The 19,601-nt window shown below is 44.9% G+C and overlaps 2 protein-coding genes and 1 long non-coding RNA gene across 3 annotated transcripts in view; 1 reads left to right on the top strand and 2 right to left on the bottom strand.

The window, feature by feature from the left end:
• Window positions 1-19,601, top strand: part of LOC310835995 — a 280,516-nt gene that overhangs the window by 55,359 nt on the left and 205,556 nt on the right. The window lies entirely within an intron of this gene.
• Window positions 1-19,601, bottom strand: part of LOC310835983 (four and a half LIM domains protein 1-like) — a 60,738-nt gene that overhangs the window by 668 nt on the left and 40,469 nt on the right. Inside the window, exon 5 of the mRNA XM_083720954.1 lies at window positions 416-602. Coding sequence (XP_083577080.1) covers window positions 416-602 — 187 coding nt within the window. The remainder of the gene's footprint in view (window positions 1-415; window positions 603-19,601) is intronic.
• Window positions 3,045-14,087, bottom strand: LOC310836041 (retrovirus-related Pol polyprotein from transposon gypsy; the record flags this gene model as incomplete). Its single annotated transcript, XM_083720977.1, has 3 exons — window positions 13,158-14,087; window positions 10,053-12,121; window positions 3,045-3,186 (listed from the first exon to the last, which is right to left on the bottom strand). The coding sequence occupies exons 2-3, from the start codon at window positions 11,468-11,470 to the stop codon at window positions 3,045-3,047; spliced, it is 1,560 nt and encodes a 519-aa protein (XP_083577103.1). The 5' UTR covers window positions 11,471-12,121; window positions 13,158-14,087.

Below are 19,601 nucleotides of genomic sequence, written 5' to 3'. Positions count from 1 at the left end.
AGGCAAACTTGGCCCCCCAGCTGTTTTGGGACTACAACTCCCATCACCCCTAGCTAACAGGACCAGTGGTCAGGGGTGGTGGGCGTTGTGGTCCCAAAACAGCTGGAGGGCCGAGTTGGACCACCACTGCAGTAGTCCAAGCAGGAGATCACCAGAGCAGTTGCCACTCTGGGCAGGTGGGGTCTCATCCTGCATCCCAGATGGATCTGTCCTGGACACAGAACGGACCTGCACCCCCATGAGTCCAAAATAGGCTGAGGAGCTGGTCCTTCAGAGGCACAGTTGCCCCATTCATGGCCAGGGGGCCCACCCACAACCAGACTTCTGCCTTGCCAGGATCCGACCTCAACCTGTTAACCGCCACCCGTCCTCCAACCGCCTCCAGGCACTCACCCCCGACCCATCACTAACCCACCTGTGATTGAGTTCTTGCAACCGCTGCATTTCTTGGCCACAAAGGACTTGTAGCAATTGACGCAGTAGAATTGATCCTCCGCAGCTGTGAAGCGTTGCCCTCCCAGTTTCTTGGAGCAGGTGGCGCACACAAAGCACTCAGAGTGGTATGGCTGCTCCTGGTAGGCGACCCCTCCGCAGGTGATGGCCTGGGGAAGGAAGTCAGAGGTCAAGCGCTGCTTGGACTCCTGGGGAACCATCTGTCCCAGCTGCCCCGAACCCCTGTGTCACCTGTGGAAGCTTTCTCTCTCCTGTTTAAAGCAGGGTGTATAAAAATCAATGATTTAAAAATAAATAAATAACTCAGATTTTTTTTGGGGGGGCGGTAAATTTGAATTTATTTGACAACCATTTGTATTTAAATTTTTCATTCAATTTAAATTTTATTTACAGTGGTTTGCATACGTCTTGGTTTGCATATGTTTTGGATTGCAAACACGTCCAACCCGGAAGGGCGTGTCCCAGTTCACAACCTTTTTTGGATGACAACCCCTTTTTTGAATTACAAACAAAAAATTTTGGGAGGCCCCATTGACGAAAGGGCGCCTTGGGTGACAACCTGTTTTGGTTTACGAATGGACCTCCGGAATGGATTATGGTTGTGTAATGGGAATTGGGGTTGCTTGTGCGTAAATTCCAAACTGCTCCGAGCTGGTTGTATAGCTGGACCTTTCCCCGGTTTGACAGCCCTAACAGCGCGACTGTCTCAGTCACTGGCAGAATCCATCAGTGGGCGTTTCCTAAACTTCTTCCAACATAAGAATTCCTTAACAGCCAGTCTCCTCCTCGCTTCTCTGCGCGGAAGCCTTCTGCACAGAGTGGGCGTGCCAAGCGGTGGTCCTGCACTCTCCTCACTGATCTCACTGGAAGAGTCTCAGAGCCTCCCCTCCGAAGTACTCTCAGCCTCTCCTTTCTTCCTGGTGTCACCTTGGTTTCCTTCCCCAGCGGAAGCTCTCTCTCTCTCCTTGCTGGTTCCCTCTCCGGCATCATTAGGGAGCCTTACCTCTCCACTCGGCTCCGATGTCAGTTCCCTGACAGGTTGTAAACCAAGATACCACTGTACAACAGGGGTCGAAAAACTTTTTTGGCAGTGGGCCGGTCCACTGTCCCTCAGACCTTGTGGGGGGCCAGACTATATTTTTTTGGGGGGAATGAACGAATTCCTATTCCCCACAAATAACCCAGAGATGCATTTCAAATCAAAGCACACATTCTACTCATATAAAAACACACTGATTCCCAGACCGCCCACGGGCCAGATTTAGAAGGTAATGGGGCCGGATCCGGGCCCCAGTCCTTAGTTTGCCTACCCATGATTAACAACATAATCCACCACGACTCAAATCAACAAATCCACCACCATTAGACATGAACATAACATAAAAGAAACGACAAAATAAAATGGAAGGCCCAAAAGACCTTGAGAGACTATTTTGAAGTAAATTTGAAAACCACGGTTGAAAAAAGAGTAATCTGGGACGCAAGCAAAGCGGTCATGAGAGGGTTCTTGATACAACAGAATGCAATAAAAAAGAGATTCCAAAATGAGAAAAAAGACAAAATTTTGGAGAAAATAAAAGAAGGAGAGAAGAAGCTAAGATCGAAACCAAAGTCACAAGAGATTCTGAGAGAAATTAAGTTATATCAAGTACAATATATGAAATTGATAAATCAGGAAGTAGAGTGGAAAATTAAACAAATGAGACAAAAGACTTTTGAGTCAGCTAATAAATGTGGAAAATTATTAGCGTGGCAGTTGAAAAAAAGACAGAAGTTAAATACGATCACAAATCTTGAGATTGAAGGGGAAAATATCCAGAATCCGGTGGAGATTAGAAAGTGCTTCCAGAGATACTTTAAACAACTTTATACACAAGGGCCACAGAAAGAGACTGATATAGACCAATTTTTAAGAACTAATGGATTACAAAAAATATCTCAAGAAAATAAGACAATGTTAAACTATAAAATTACAGAACAGGAGATTGAAGGTGCCATTCAGAATATGCAACTGGGCAAGTCTCCAGGGCTGGACGGGCTAACCTCCAAGTACTATAGGACTTTGAAAAACTATTTAATTCAACCACTAAAGGAGGTCTGTAATGAAATTATGGAGGGGAAGAAGGCGCCGGAGTCGTGGAAAGAAGCTTTCATCACATTGATACCGAAAACAGAATCTGAAAAGACACAACTTAAGAATTACCGTCCCATCTCCCTTTTAAATGTGGATTACAAAATCTTTGCAGATATTTTAGCCAATAGATTAAAAAGAGTTAGCAAAAATGTATAAAACATGTAACAAGTGTTGGAAATGTAAAGAAAAAGAAGGTTCGTTTTTTCATATGTGGTGGGGGGAGAGGAGGATCCAACATGGCGGCGAAGGTAGTTTCCGAGTAATTTCGCTTACCCTTATCAAAGTTTTAAGTGGTTTTAAGCGGTTTTTATCCTCCCTTGTTTTTATCCGTGAGTTTTAATGATCTGCTGGCTGTGCTGGCTGTCTTTTAGTATCCCGCTACTTGTGTTATCTTTGTTTTCTTTTTATCTGGGTTGCTCCGACGCCCGGACTTGCCGCCACGGCTGCCGCCGCCTCCCTAACTGGGAGAGATAAGTGAAAGGTTCTCCTGGGCATAAATCCTCTGCCCTGTCGACCAGCTCTTTCCTTTAGCTTTTGGTTTATTGCATATTACGAAATGAATTTTGCCCGACTGCTGGAACCAAGCTGTCTCGAAAATCCTAGGAACAAGGAAGAGGGGAAGGAAGAGGCTTGAACTGACTGCCTTACTGTGAGTAATTTTATGGCACCACTCTCCCGGAAGTGGTAGTATTCTTGTGAGGAAGACTAAAGGATTTAAGGAGCTCCCCAGCACAGTGCCCACGACGGTTCTCCTGCAAAATTGATTTATGGGCCATGGAAAATGTCCAAGAGACTCTGACGAGGCATTATCCTCTCCGAGGCCTAAGCAATTAAGGAAGGGTTCACCTAAAGGAGGGAGAGGCCCCGAGGAATGTACCTACTCAATAGCAACTCAAAATCATTTCGATCCTCTAACTGCCCTTGAAACAACATCAGAAGATGAGGCCCCTGAGACGTTACAAATTGGAAACGCTAATGGTAACACAAATGGGGATGGTCCCTACCCGAAGGAGGAGTTGGTAGCCGAATCGGTCTGCACAGGATGCGAGCAACTCCATCTAATAATTAGAACTCTAAACTGTATATTTAAGAGAATTGACGCCCTATCCTCTCAGCTGCATAGCCTTCAGCAAAAACTGGATGACCAGCCGGCACAGACAGCCCAAGATGGGGCAGTAGATGTTCCATTGCGCCGGCAGAAAGCTCCACCAAACACTGATTGTATGAAGAACTGCAAATACAATCTCAACCCCGCACTGAATCGCCAATCCCTGATTCTACATCCAAGGAAGATTTCCCTAACCTTCCGGGAAAGGGACCTAAGTTGGACAACACTACATGGGACTAAAGAGCACCTCAGATGGCTTCTAAAACTCGAGGCATCACAAATAGATCTTTGTGCTGTGCTTCCCTTAGTCCGCCAGAACAGATATCAGAGAATGATGCTGGCTTTCCACTCTGCAAAAATCCCCTCTCTTATTAATAAGCAAAAAGTTTTTTTGAATAATCTTGGTATTTTTCCAACGAGAGTTTTCATGGATTCCAAAATTAGACCCCTCCTATCGGAGGGATTAACCAAGGAGACGGTACAACCCTCCCGCCCTGAACCACAAAAGAGGGCTGAGCTGTACACCCCATGTCTGGGCCAGTCTCATAGTACTGTAGCACCCTGCTTGTGGTTAACGCTTAGCTGGAATGAAATATTCAACGCAGCAATAGAGAAATTAAAATAGTAATTTATTTGTCAGACAAATAAATGAGAGGCACAGTGGTATATGGTTACCAAGCTCTGGCCTGGCCTCCTGCCATTCTGGCCAGCACTTATATTTCCTTAATCCAGCCCCCTTGCTCCTCCTGTGGCTGCCTCTGTCCAATCAGCCTGGTTGAAATTCCTATTGGCTGTTTGCTAGAACCAATCACAAAAGATACACCCATTTCCTTTCGCCCTTTTATGGGACACAAAAAGCTATATATTCTTATATCTATAAATGACAAATAAGTAGTAATATATCTTACATGTGTCTCAACAAGGAACCTTAATTACCAGCTCACCTCTTGCCCTCCTTGCCCTATTGCCTTCCAAAACAGATGGTTAATCTTAACTTTTTATCTTCAAGGATCTTGAGTTCACATCATCATTGAAAGATCTCCTTCATTTGGAGGTCTCTAAACAAAAGGCCTGACAACCATATATCTAATGATGTTTCCTGCTTGGCAGGGGGGCTGGGCTGGTGGCTGACTTAATTTCAGGATAGTTACAACTCTTACAACTATATGAAATAAGAATCTAGCATTTCTTAAATCCTTTGCATAATTACATTTAAGCCAATATATTTAATACATAAATAACCTTTTAAAAGGAAAAGAAATCTTAAAAGGATCTCAGTTTAAGAAAGAAGCAACTTTAGAAAAGACTTCCCAAAATCCTTCCTTTCTGCCAGCCAGACCAGTTGCTTTTCAATTTGCTCTTGACCTTTCAACCTTAGGAAAATATGGCTCAAGTTTAATGGGAGGCACATGGTGTTATTTTACTATTTACCCACTCTTAATTTTGACCACTCTTACAACTTAATTGTACTCTGTAACATGCAAGGTCAGTGTCCTGCTCTCAGCCTGTAATTCCCTTTTTACGACTTTGAGAATTGTTTTCTGCTATAAATCAGGGGGCCCCCTTGTCTAGGAGGAAAAACATTGCCAAGGTTCTTAGGCAGCTGGACTTCTGCCTGGCATGAAACATTTGAAAATCTTTAGGCTCATTTTAAAATACAAGCCCTGATCAAACATATAAGCTTTGATAAAAATGCAGGCTTATGATTAGATGCCTCATTCCCCCCTTTCAAGCTCAAGGACCTTCATCCCAAGTGTCCTTGATAGCTTGACCTTCATCATATTCCTGAGGTAAAGCTCTGTATAGGGCCATGATATGAGGTAAAGTTTCATTTGAAATCATCTTGCTAATTGTACTTCTAAAACACGAAATGATACATGGCATCATACATAAAACCATTACTACTACTGTCAAGAAAAACAAGCAAGACAATAGTATCCCTTTGAGTCCTGCGACATTAGGTAACCAATTGGTGAGCCATCCCATATCCCATCCTTCCCATGTTTGTACTGGGACATGTGCTATATTCTCCATCTTTGTGGCCAACACACGGATTGCCTCACCATTATCAGAAATGTTAAAGCAACAGGCATTCCCTGTCAAGTTCAAGACTCCACATAGGCCTCCCTGCCTGGCAAGTACATAATCCATTCCCATTTTCAGCTGCAAAATGGCGGCTCTACTTTCATCCAACTGTTGTGCAATAAGTCTCAAACTCTGGGCCGTTGCATTGGTTACAAGTTCCACTACTGCTTGCAATCAAATTATTCTGTTTAGATTATAAATAGGATCCCGTGCCCCTTGTATGAGCTCACCAGGATTCCAGGAGGCAGGATCATAATAGGCTATAATGCGCTCTGGTGGCCAATCATCAGTATCGCTCCAACTTTGGGTACTTCCTCCTGCTATATGAGAAATATCAGCATTTCTTCGTGTACGCTTGGCCGAACTAGTGGGCATAATCCACATTGGTGGTAATACCCATCCCAGGAAACAAGTCCCACTCCATTTGGAAGGGAGTTTCTTGTATGCCCATTCTCCACATATCCACCACAACCATCGAGTCTGAGGTTTTTGGTACGTGGAGTGCATAAGGCGAAATATCAAAAGGGGTAGAGAATTCACTGTGCAGTATGTTAGATTGCCTTTTTCTGTCACAGTTATGTTCCACACCATTTTCCATGCATGAATAAAAGGAGGTGCACAGGGCAAGGTATTCCGAGTTCGATAGGTAGTACCGTTTGCCCAGGTTTGACTATTCTTAATATAATCCCAAGTATAGTGGCAATGAGAAGAGCCTATCATGGTAGGATCAGCTGCATCTGATGATTTATGCTGTCAGGACTGCCTCTAGGTCCCAGCTCACAGAGGACCAACGCCCGGTGGATGTAATGTACAAATGTCTTTATTGAAGTTTAGTTTCCATTTCAAAGCTCTGGGCGTGCCGCCCCACGTCTTGACTCTAGACCGGCTAAGTCCCCTCTGACTCACTGCTCCTCCCACACCAGTTTAAGATCCTAGCCCGGCTCCACCTCCTGCGCTGTTCTTTCCTTCGCTGGGTCCTTCTGCCCTCTGGGGTTTCCTCCTTCCTGGACTCCTCTGACGCTGAGCCTCCTGAGTCCTGCCCTTCCTTCCGGCGGGCTTTAGGACCTGGCTCCCTTCCCGGGCTCCCTGCTGTGCCGCTCGCCTGTACATTTGAACTTGGCCCGCGCGCCCAGCCGGTAACCTTCCTCCTGACCGTTTCCCCGCTTCCCGATGTGGGCGTGGCCAAACCTGACTCCTCTCCTCCCGTTGGTGGTGAGGACACTGGTCCCGATTCCTGGGACTCCCCCTCCCCACTGCGCTCTGGTGGGGAAGCTGGTCCTGACTTCCAACTGCTGCTCAGGGACTCCCCGCTAGCCCCTTCCTCCTGGGGCTTCCCCCCTGGAACCCCCCTCGCTCTGGCCATTGGCGCTCCCTTCTGTGAGTCCTCCGATTCGCTGGAGAGGCTTGTGGAGTAACTCTTTCCACTGTCACTGCCTCCACCCCCCTCGGACTCCTCCTCCTCACTCTCCATTTGCTCCCCCTCCTGTGTCTCTCCTTCTGAACCCCTGACATATGCACACAGAATTCCCCTTGCACAGGTATAACTCGTATTGGTTTAGTTGAGTTCCATCCGGGGAAATTCTGTACTTCTGTTTGGTGTGGCATTTCGCTTACCATACCAATGGCACTTAATGGTATTGGTAATAAGGGCATACCTCCCTCTGAATCATCTGGCCCAAGAGAGCAAACAAGGCAATTAGTCCTATTTGCAACATTGGCTACCATCTCAGCTAAGCCTACCCACATATTGTGGTCATGGCGGAATCCATATTTAGCAAATTTGGTCAGATTCAAGGACCCTTCCCCTTCCCAAGGGATCAGGATTAATAATAAAATCATGTTGATGTCTAGCATATGCATTCCTTCCACAAAAGATTACCTTATTGTGATAGCAAATAAATATTAGCCCCAATATAATTCCCCCAGTGACAGAAATGGGGAACCACCAAGACCAAAACATATATCCCGAGGATCCCCAATGAGTAATATCCCTGATAATTGTTCCACAAGGGGGCAGTCAATCAATTGTATAAGAGAATCTTCCCGTTCACAGTCGCTGGTTCAGACGCTCCTCAAGCTTCAGGCGTGCGCAGGTCAGCCAGCTTCCAGGTCGTGGCTGCAGCAGGCCGGTCGTCTAAATGTTGCCCGTGACCTAGCCCGTTCCCGGTAGGGCTAGATACAGGGGTTTTTGGAAAGAGTCAGTTTTAAAGGATTAGAGGGGTCACCTTTGCACGTCCAACTGCCTTCGAACTTCTTCAAACGGGAGTGATGAATCCAGGGGTCACCTCAGCTACCTTCACCGCTGTTGGAGTAGAGAGCAAGACGGTGTAAGGTCCACACCACTTAGGTGCAAGTGGATCGCGTTTCCACTCTTTCACCCATACGCTATCGCCAGCCTGGAACTGATGAATCGGCTCGGCAATGCTGCACGGCGTGCGCTCGAGGGCCCACCTGTTAAGAGAAACAAAAACACGGGAGAGAGATTGCACTTGTCCCTGTGTCACATGGTCTCCTATTTGTTTAAGGTCAGCTGGAATATCCTGAACAAAGGAGGGCGGCCTCCCATACAGGAGCTCAAAAGGTGACAACTTAAGTCTTTTTGTGGGTGCACACCGAACACGAAACAGTGTTATGGGTAACACATCTACCCATCCCAATCCTGTTTCCTGGGTTAATTTTGCCAATTGGGTTTTCAGAGTCCGATTCATTCTTTCAGTTTTCCCTGAACTCTGAGGCCTATATGCTGCATGCAGTCTCCATTTCACTTGTAGGACTCGACATACTTCTTGTACTACTTGATCAATGAATGCTGGCCCATTATCACTTCCAATGCATCTAGGTAATCCAAACCTCGGGATCAATTCAGTGAGGAGTCTCTTAGTTACCTCTCGTGCCTTTTCAGTTCGGGTGGGAAAAGCTTCAACCCATCCGGTAAGAGTATCTACAAACACAAGGAGATACTTGAATCCCTTAGAAGGGACCAGCTCTGTGAAGTCCACAATTAGGCTTTCCATGGGGACGTATCCCACATGCTGAATTCCAGGAGGTTGTACCGGTCCCTGCCTGGGATTGTTTTTAGCACAAAGAACACATTTCTGTGAAATGCAAGTTGCTAATTGTGATAGATTAATAATATACAACTTCCGACTGAGACTCTCTCTGGTTGCAGTACCGCCAAGGTGAGTAGATTCATGATAATTTCTTACAATTGTGCCTGCTAGATGATGAGGTACATAAATCCTATTGTCCGGCAGGATCATCCAACCGTCCTTCACAACCCCTCCTTCCTGTTCAGCCCACTTCCTCTCTTCTGGGGTATAGTGAGGTTTAACTTCTTCTGGAACTACCTCTGGTATGAGGGCTGCTATAAATCCTCCCACAGGCTTTTGGGCTGCCTCTCGGGCTGCTTTGTCAGCAGCATGATTTCCTCTGGTTATTGAATCCCTTCCTCGTCCATGACCTTTGCAGTGCATTACAGCAATCTGTTCTGGAGCCCATACTGCTTCCAACAGGATTTCTACTTCAGGTCCATATTTCAAGGCCTTCCCGTGGGCTCCGATTAGACCTCTTTCTTTCCATAGAGCTCCATGTGCATGCAGGGTTAAGAAACCATATTTAGAATCAGTATAGATGTTTGCCTTACATCCGGCTGCCAATTGCAGAGCTCTAGTTAAACCTATAAGTTCAGCTTTTTGTGCTGAGGTGCCAGCAGGCAAAGCTTCAGCTTCCACAACTTCCTCATTGGTGACCACAGCATATCCTGCTCGTCTGGCACCTTCATGCAGGTAACTGCTACCATCAGTATAATATACAACATCTGGATTTTTCAATGGCTCATCTTTCAGATCGGGTCTACTGGAATAAACTTCATCCATTATTTGGAGACAATCATGTGATTCTTCATCATCTACCTCTGGTAGGGGCAGCAAAGTCGCTGGATTGAGCATATTCACTACTCGTAGATGAATCCTGGGATTTTCACACAATAGGCCTTGGTATCTAGCCATCCTTGGGTTCATTAGCCAATAACTACCCTTATATTCCATGAGTGTCAGAACAGCATGAGGTACATTCACATACATCGTCTGGCCGAAGGTAAATTTATCAGCTTCTTTGACAAGGCTTGCAGTGGCCGCTACTGCCCTTAGGCATGGAGGCCATCCTTTTGCTACTGAGTCCAATTGTTTAGACAAATAAGCTACTGGACGGTTCCAACTTCCTAATCTCTGGGTCAGGACTGCCGCTGCAATCCCATTCTGTTCATGTACATACAGCTGAAAGGGTTTTTCCGAATTAGGCAATCCAAGGGCTGGTGCCTCCATAAGTCGTTGTTTGATAACTAAAAAGGCTTGTTTCTGCTCAGGTCCCCATACGAATGGGTCCTTTTCTGTACCTCGAGAGCTTTCATGTAAGGGCTTGGCCAGACTGCTGAAATCAGGTATCCATAGTCTACAAAACCCTGCTGTTCCCAGGAATCCTCTAAGTTGTTTTCTTGTGGTAGGTTCCTTGATAAGGCAAATAGCTTCTTTCCTCTCTGGTCTCAATGCTCGTTGTTGGTGTGAGATGTCAAAGCCCAAATATTTGACCTTTTCTAAACATAACTGTGCCTTTTTCTGGGAAACTCGGTAGCCAGCTTCCCAGAGCAAGTGGAGCAGTTCCTCTGTCCCTTCTTTACAGGTATCAAAATCCTTTGCCGCTAGTATAAGGTCATTCACATATTGTAGAACCACCTTTTCTCCCGGTATTGAGGGGTAACTTGTTAGATCCCTCGCCAAGGCAGTGCCAAATAAAGTTGGGGAATTTTTAAATCCCTGGGGCAATCTTGTCCAGGTTAGCTGGCCTTTTGTTCCTGTCAAAGGGTCTTCCCACTGGAAGGCAAATATAGGTTGGCTCTGTGGTGCCAGCCGGCAACAGAAGAATGCATCTTTCAAGTCCAATACAGTAAAAAATGTTGCTTCTGGTGGGATCAAACTCAGCAAGGTATATGGGTTTGGTACATTTGGGTGCAAGGTCTCGATAGCCTGGTTTACGAGCCTCAAGTCCTGTACTGGCCTGTATTCATCTGTCCCAGGTTTTCGAACAGGCAAAAGGGGTGTGTTCCATTCTGATTGGCAGGGCTTAAGCAGACCATATTTTAATAGGCGGTCCAAATGTTTCTGGATGCCCTCTGCTGCTCGCCGGGGTAAGGGATATTGCTTTACAGATACAGGGGTAGCCATAGGTTTTAGGGTTACTACAATTGGAGCCATATTCTTAGCCATTCCTGGTGGGCTATTTTCGGCCCATACTCCTGGTGGCACCTGTAGAGTTCGGAGGAGCTTGTTTAATTCTGTATCCAATGTGGGTTGGACTTGCAAGGCTGACATTAGACGCCATGATTGTTCCTTAGGTACTGAGAGGGTAATTATTCCTGCTGCTTTTGATGGCAGTTTCATTTCTGGACCTCGAGGAGTGAAGGTGATTTGGGCCTGCAATTTGGACAGCATATCTCTGCCTAAGAGAGGTATTGGACACTCAGGTATATACAAAAACTGATGGGTTAAACGATGTCCCCCAATCTGGCATTCCAAAGGTTGGAGGAAAGACCTCTTAGCTGACTGTCCAGTGGCACTTTTAATGACTACACTTTTGGATGCCTTTTTCTGCAATAGTTCTGGGAGTACTGAGTATTCAGCCCCAGTATCAATCATAAAGTCTATTAAATGGCTCCCTAATTGAATCGTGACCGTGGGCTCCTGGAAGCCTAACTTTATGGAGTCCGGTCGTTCCTAGTCTTGGGTAAAATCCTCTTCTGCCAGTCCAATGAAATTGTCTCTATTCCGTCCTTGTCCAGGTCTCTGATATCTTCCATCTCGGATCATTCCCCGTCCCCGTCCCTGGTTTCTTGGGCCGGAGCCTGGGCCTGGGCCTGGGCCTGGGCGTACTTCTTCCAACCTCAAGGGTTCAGGACACTCCCGCTTCCAGTGACCCTCCTTCTTGCAATTCGCACATTGATTCCTTCCCAGTGGTGGATTCCTTCCTCGCCCTCTCCCTCCATTTAAGGGGCGGTAGTCTTGCTTCACTGCTGTGGCTAGCATTACCATCTTTTCCTTCTGCCACTTCTTCTTCTCTTGTTTCTCAGCCTCATCCCTATTCCGATAAACTCGGCGTGCAATGGCCATAATTTGGCTCATCAGCATCCCTTCCCATCCTTCTGATTTCTGAATTTTCTTACGAATGTCAGAAGCGCACTGGGCCACAAATGTAGCAGTAATCATTCTGCTGTTTTCAGGGGCTTCAGGGTCAAAAGGAGTCCATATACGATAGGCTTCCTGCAGCCTCTCTAAAAAGTCTCCCGGACTCTCATTTGCAAATCATGTAGGTACCGTTTAGCCATCCTCAGGTTATTCCACCTAAGTCTGGGGGCGTCACGGGAAAAAATGGATAGACATATTTTTTTAGGTTGAAAAATCAAGGATTGCTTGTTCCTTTGGGGCAGTGGCAGCCTGCTTCTAGAACCCTTAAGGTGAGATTTCTGGTCATGTTGTCTCTTTAAGGCACTTACAAGCTGCACAGGAGATTGATGCAAATTAGATAACTCAGTTGAGGAAGGTAGATGAGTCAGAAGGGCTTGTGAGAGTTTATTCAAAGATGAAGAAATCCCTTCCAATTTCTTGAAAATAAAGCTTAAAGTCCTGATTACTAGTTGTATTTGATCAGGTACTGATTCATGGGCAGTTTGCCCTAATGCGTCCTGTTTTAGTGACGGCGAAGGTGTAATTAAGGTGTCAGGGAGGAGGGCTTCCCTATGGCTTCCATCCCCCCCTGAATCAACTGGCTTTTCCAGCTCCCCTTGACCATACAGCGGCCAAAAGCGGTTGTATGTTTCAACGGCAGAAACAATTACTTGCTCTGCTTGGCTGTTATTGTTAGTAGGTGGTGAGGGAGATTCAAGCTTTAACTGCTTTACTCTAGGAGGAGAACAACCTTTCCCAGCAGATCTTGGTCGCTTGCCATGACCCATTTGTCACTGTCTCACTGACTGCGGAGGTTAAAAGTAGAGATAAACGGCGATAAAAGGAGAACTTATCTTTTGTGGACACAACTCCTCTGCTACTCCTCCTCTACTGCTCAGCATAACCCAGTCTTCAAGGCGGCGCTTCTAATCAGCAGGAGGCTTTCTCAGCAGAAGGTTTGAATATCCTTGTTAATACGTATATTGGCCACGACTGGCCAACAGTTGAGATAAAACGGTTAAAACTTCTAACAGAGGTAAAATAATTAAAAGTCTAATAAAACAGCTATAAAAGCGGCTGTAAAAGGCTGTAAAAGGCTATAAAAGGTTTGTAATCCAGGAGGGTTCACGGAGGAGAAGTTGTTACAGCCGCCATCTTGCACTCTCATTTGGTTTTTGTTCTACTTCTGAGACTTTAGACATATTAGTGGGCTTCTGGCATGCCCTGCGGATACCTTGCACAAGTGTCTGGCGGTAGGTGGTAAGTCTGGCCAGGTGAATTGCATTGTTTGGATCCCAATTAGGATCTTCCAAGGGAAAGTTGTCCTGAAGATGACGATCAATATTAAAAATATTTCCCACTCTGGCCTGCTCACGCAAATATATCTGTGCCTTTTCAATTATGTCTCTCCTTTCCTCAGTGGTGAAAAGAGTATTTAGGAGCTGGCGACAATCTGTCCAAGTAGGACTATGAGTATTTACTATTGAAGTCACCAAGTCCATCATAGCCTGAGGTTTTTCTGCAAAAGATGGGGTGTGTGTTTTCCAATTCATCAGATCCGTAGTCGTGAATGGAATATATTGCAGGGTCGAAGTTCGAGGTGGCCGTGGTCCGGGTTGCCCGTTAACCAGCACAGGCTCCTCAAGTGCATCAAATACTCTTCTAAGAGGGGCTACTACGTGACCTTTCTCTTCACTTTGCTCTAGGGGCCTCAAATCATAGGGGATGGTATCTGTCCCAAGGCGTTCTTTTAGCAGCTTTATACGCCTGGCTGTATTGCTTGCTGACCGATCAAGGTCTCCCTGTAACTTCTGTAATATTTCTCTAGGACTTGGATGTACAGGGGTTTGGGGTGGGCAATCAGTTGTTCCACTAAAGGAGACTGTAGATGGAGGTCTATTAGGAGTCACAGGTGGAATAACCACTTCTGCTTGGGCTTTATTATAGGACTCCAATGCCTCCTGAAGATATTTATCATAATCTATCAAGGAATCAAGCTCTGTGACTCCACCCCCATTATTCATTCCAGTTTCTTGCCTTGGGGTTACAACTGGTGGAGTGTTTGGATTAGGCTCCCCTCGGTGTGGCGCATAGGGTGGAGGTGAAAGCACCTCTTCCTCTGGCCCCTCAAAAATGGGTTTGAGTTTATTTGGCAAGATTCCTTTCCTAGCTTCGGCTTTTACAGCCAATAATTTGCATCGTTTGACTTTGCATTTCCTTATCCATGGAGGATTATTATTTAATGTGCTCAGCCAAGAATCTATATATGAAAATTGTTCTGGGCACCCTCCAGTTTCTTTGGCGATATCAGTCCAAAGTTTGCTTACTAAATTTATATCAAAGGTTCCCTGAGATGGCCATCCAGTATTTTGTTTTGGCCACTCTAATTCACATAACGTTCTCAAGCGCTCTGGCGTCATTTTGACTCCATATGCCCCTGAGAAGGCTTTCTTAAAATTATTTAACATACATTCAAGAGGTGTATTTTCCCCCTTTGAACCCCCAACTCCCATTGTATGGCCCTGTGAAGTATCCACTCAGTCACTCACACACTTGCTTCGTGAGGTTCCTTGCCCAGATGAAGTCGCCTTACTGGGAACCGAAGTACTACCCACTCCACACTCAGGTCAGCTACAGATTGTTCTGTACTTTCTCACACATACAATGCGCTGGATACTTCACCACACTCTACCTCCCAATTTTTCCCTTTTCCTCCACCAGACCAACATCTGATGTACCCAACCACCTAGCGTACTCAGTTCCCCCTTACTGAGACGCAGAAGTTTGATCAAGACTTCTCTTCCTCCCAATTAATTGGAGGGCCTCAAATCCCTTTGTGCACTTACCCTTGGCTGGTTCCCTGTTTATTTCTCTGGTTCCCCCCGGTCCGTCGCCGCCAGTGAGCAGGGTATCAGACAGACAAGACTTCTGCGTTCCCCTGGAAAAATTTTCCAGTGCGCGCTGGGTAAGCAGTTTAGAGGTCCTCTCTCTTGTACCCTGCCCAGTAGGGCGAAGGGGCTGCGTTCCAGCAGACCACTTATCCGAGTCACGGCACCATAAAATGTAGCACCCTGCTTGTGGTTAACGCTTAGCTGGAATGAAATATTCAACGCAGCAATAGAGAAATTAAAATAGTAATTTATTTGTCAGACAAATAAATGAGAGGCACAGTGGTATATGGTTACCAAGCTCTGGCCTGGCCTCCTGCCATTCTGGCCAGCACTTATATTTCCTTAATCCAGCCCCCTTGCTCCTCCTGTGGCTGCCTCTGTCCAATCAGCCTGGTTGAAATTCCTATTGGCTGTTTGCTAGAACCAATCACAAAAGATACACCCATTTCCTTTCGCCCTTTTATGGGACACAAAAAGCTATATATTCTTATATCTATAAATGACAAATAAGTAGTAATATATCTTACATGTGTCTCAACAAGGAACCTTAATTACCAGCTCACCTCTTGCCCTCCTTGCCCTATTGCCTTCCAAAACAGATGGTTAATCTTAACTTTTTATCTTCAAGGATCTTGAGTTCACATCATCATTGAAAGATCTCCTTCATTTGGAGGTCTCTAAACAAAAGGCCTGACAACCGTATATCTAATGATGTTTCCTGCTTGGCAGGGGGGCTGGGCTGGTGGCTGACTTAATTTCAGGATAGTTACAACTCTTACAACTATATGAAATAAGAATCTAGCATTTCTTAAATCCTTTGCATAATTACATTTAAGCCAATATATTTAATACATAAATAACCTTTTAAAAGGAAAAGAAATCTTAAAAGGATCTCAGTTTAAGAAAGAAGCAACTTTAGAAAAGACTTCCCAAAATCCTTCCTTTCTGCCAGCCAGACCAGTTGCTTTTCAATTTGCTCTTGACCTTTCAACCTTAGGAAAATATGGCTCAAGTTTAATGGGAGGCACATGGTGTTATTTTACTATTTACCCACTCTTAATTTTGACCACTCTTACAACTTAATTGTACTCTGTAACATGCAAGGTCAGTGTCCTGCTCTCAGCCTGTAATTCCCTTTTTACGACTTTGAGAATTGTTTTCTGCTATAAATCAGGGGGCCCCCTTGTCTAGGAGGAAAAACATTGCCAAGGTTCTTAGGCAGCTGGACTTCTGCCTGGCATGAAACATTTGAAAATCTTTAAGCTCATTTTAAAATACAAGCCCTGATCAAACATATAAGCTTTGATAAAAATGCAGGCTTATGATTAGATGCCTCAGTACCTCCACTCCTACAACTAAACACTACGAGTGTGCCAGTAACTCTTTGACACCCCAGGAGGAAAGAGAGCTTATCGCCTCCTTTGGAGAGTTACCAGTGATGGAAAAACAAGAAATTATAAATAGGCTGGATTTACTTAAACTTCAGCTCCTAAGGATCGCCTGCAACGGAGTTCCTACGAATGATACCCACTCTAATTTAGCGGTGCCATGCCCCATGGAGGTGGAAACAACAATTCCCCAAAACCCAGCATATAAGGTGCCTTCTGCAGTAGATGGGAAGGTCCCACTGCTGGAGGCAGACTCTTCTCCTCCCCTTCACGCTGGTAACTCATCCCTGCTTTTAATAGACTTATCTGTTCCCTCCGTGATTAACCGATCAAAGAATGGAACTCAGGATAACACCCCCCTGGATAAATCGTTGTCCCTTCACCCCTCCATGCCGGACTTGGAATCAACATACATCGAAGACCATCCACGTCCTGAGACGGTAGTGGCCACCTCAAGTCAGGCTTCTCCACCAAAAATCCAACAATCATGTGAGGAAGACACCACAGTGTCGAGAGTCACCACAGAGTGGACTGAAGACCCAGCAGGACATATAAACCAAATGATCACAAGTGGATCGGTTAGATCCCCAAAGAGGACGGCTCCAGCGGACTTGGCAGGAGCCTCTTCAGAGCCTAGTTGGGCCCAACAGCCAAAAGCGCCAAATATTATCTCTATTCACAATAGCTCAAGAATCACACCTGCGCCAAAAGGAGAGAAGTCATCTACCATTAGTCAAAGGAAAATTACTGACTTCTTTAAATTTGACAACCCACCAAGATCAGCGTTCCCCCCTTCTCCATTGTGACTACCCAAACCTCAGTCAAATCTTCCCTCATTCTCCCTTTTAAGCTGGAACATAGCAGGTTGGAAGGGGAAAAAATCTGACCCGGACTTTGTAAAACTAATAAACTCACACCAAGTAATTCTCTTGCAGGAAACATGGGAAGAGGGGAGAGTAGATATTAATGGTTTTGATGTTACATCATTACCGGCATGCCCGTCTACTAAAGGAGGCCGGCCTAGTGGAGGATTAGTTATAGCAATTTCCTTGAAAATACAGGCAAAACTCACGCTTGTAAATGCTTTCACCTTTGCAATTACAGCCCTGGTTACGGGGGAAAACTTTGAACTTGTTATAACAAATGTTTATCTTCCTCCTGGAGGCAACATTGCAGATTTATACAATAAATGGGGAATCTTGGAGGAACATCTTACTCTTTGTCACTCCAAATACCCCAATATACCCAATGTTATAGCAGGGGATTTCAATGCTCGCATTGCAACAAACTGGGAGTCTTTAATCAAAGCCAAATGGTGGATAACCCCAGAATTCATAAATGACCTCTCCCTCCATAATCAAAGACTTTCCAAAGACAAAAGGGTAAATGAAGCAGGAACCCTTCTTTACCAATTGGTACTACGTCTAAACTTAGTGATTCTAAACGGGAACTGCCCGCCTGACGTACAGGGTGAGTTTACACACATAAGCTCCTCTGCAAACAGTGTCCTGGATTATATGTTAGTATCTTATGACATATTCCCCAAATTTTCCCATTTTAAAGTTGAAAATATTCAACTGAGCGACCACCTACCGTTGGTCGCCATAATGACTATAGACTGGACCCCAGATGGAGACAGACACCCAACACATCTGATTACGAACTCAGTATTGCAAATCAAAAGTGTAAAATGGTCCGAACTATAGGCCCAAAAATACTCAGCATATTTCCAACAAGGACTAAAACAAGCATATTCAGGCTTAATTGAGGATTATTATGATTATGACCAAACTCTAAGACTATTCTCGAATTTGTCGGAAGATCTAACGTCTTTTTTCTCTGTCCCGACGCATAAAATAAACCGAACACAAAGGAAGATAGGTGCATTGTGGTTTAACAGTGCTTGTAAACAGGCTAGACAACTTCTTGGTAACATCTACAAAGAGTATAAAGCCTCCGGGGCAACGGTCTTGCCAAAAGAATATTTCCAAGCAAAATCGGCCTACAAGCAAATTCAAAAGGAAGCCAGACAGGAATGGCAAGTGAATCAATGGCGGGCAATTATAGAAGCCTCATCATCACGAAACTCCAGACAATTTTGGCTCCTGGTAAATAAAAGAACTAAAAGATACCCTTTGACTATTATTCCTGCCCCGGTTTGGGAATCTTACTTAAAAAATTACTTTGCCACAACTGACTGTATTGCTAACACAAGAGATGAATTCCAAGATCAGCTTCCCCTCTGGCCCCCCACCGATCCGGAAGATATCCATGATTTGATCGTTAAACTCAAAACAGGGAAAGCACCTGGGCCAGACCTGATCCCGGCAGAAGCTATAAAATACCACGCGGACTGGTGGGCCAAAGTCCTGGCGACCATCTTTGATGCCGTTAACAACTCTGGAATGATCCCGGAAGTATGGAAGGACGCTGTTATCGTACCAATCCACAAAAAGGGCTCACCAGATGACCCGGGGAATTACAGAAATATCAGTCTGCTCTCAATAGTGGGGAAACTGTATGCCCGCTTCCTGCTGAACAGACTTATCCAATGGTCCGAAGAGAAAAAATTAATTGGGCCCGAACAAGCTGGATTCCGCCCAAAACAGTCAACAATTAATCATATTCTAATTTTACAGCATCCTGCCTGGAAATATTCCACCCCAAACGGTGGCCAACTCTGTGTGGCATTCATTGACCTAAAGGCAGCATTCGATAGTATCCCCACTATTAAATTTGGAGGTTCAAGTACATTATGGTGGTATGGGAAACTGTCGTGTGACGGGCCAATGGCCGTAATAAAGATCAATCCAATCTAATCCATATGTGGTGGGAATGTAAGAAGGTAAAGGGTTTCTGGGAAATGATATATAATGAATTGAAAAAGATGTTTAAATATACGTTTGTTAAAAAACCAGAAGCCTTTTTGTTAGGAATAACAGGAAGAGAGATAAAAAGAAGTGATTATAAACTGTTTCAATATGCAGTTACAGCGGCAAGAATACTAATGGCCCAAAAATGGAAACAAGAGGAATTACCGCCCTTGAGCGAGTGGAGAATGAAACTTATGGACTATGCAGAATTGGATAAATGACTGGAAAAATTAGATATCAGAAAGATCACAAATTCATTGAGGACTGGGGAAAGTTTACGGAATATCTGAAAACTATATGTGATGAACAGACAACGCTAGTGGGTTTTAAAGAGGCTTTGTGATAATACAAGGTATATTGTAAGAATGGAACTAAGACGGAAGGTTAATATCAAATCGGCAATATTACATAGAAAATGCATAAAGATATGAAAAATGGATGATTGAGGGAGATG

The sequence above is a fragment of the Podarcis gaigeae genome (genome assembly GCF_964106915.1).
Source record: "Podarcis gaigeae genome assembly, chromosome: W".
NCBI lineage: Eukaryota > Metazoa > Chordata > Lepidosauria > Squamata > Lacertidae > Podarcis > Podarcis gaigeae.
The sequence above is the reverse complement of the archived record's forward strand: the minus strand, read 5'-3'. Positions and strand labels throughout refer to the sequence as shown.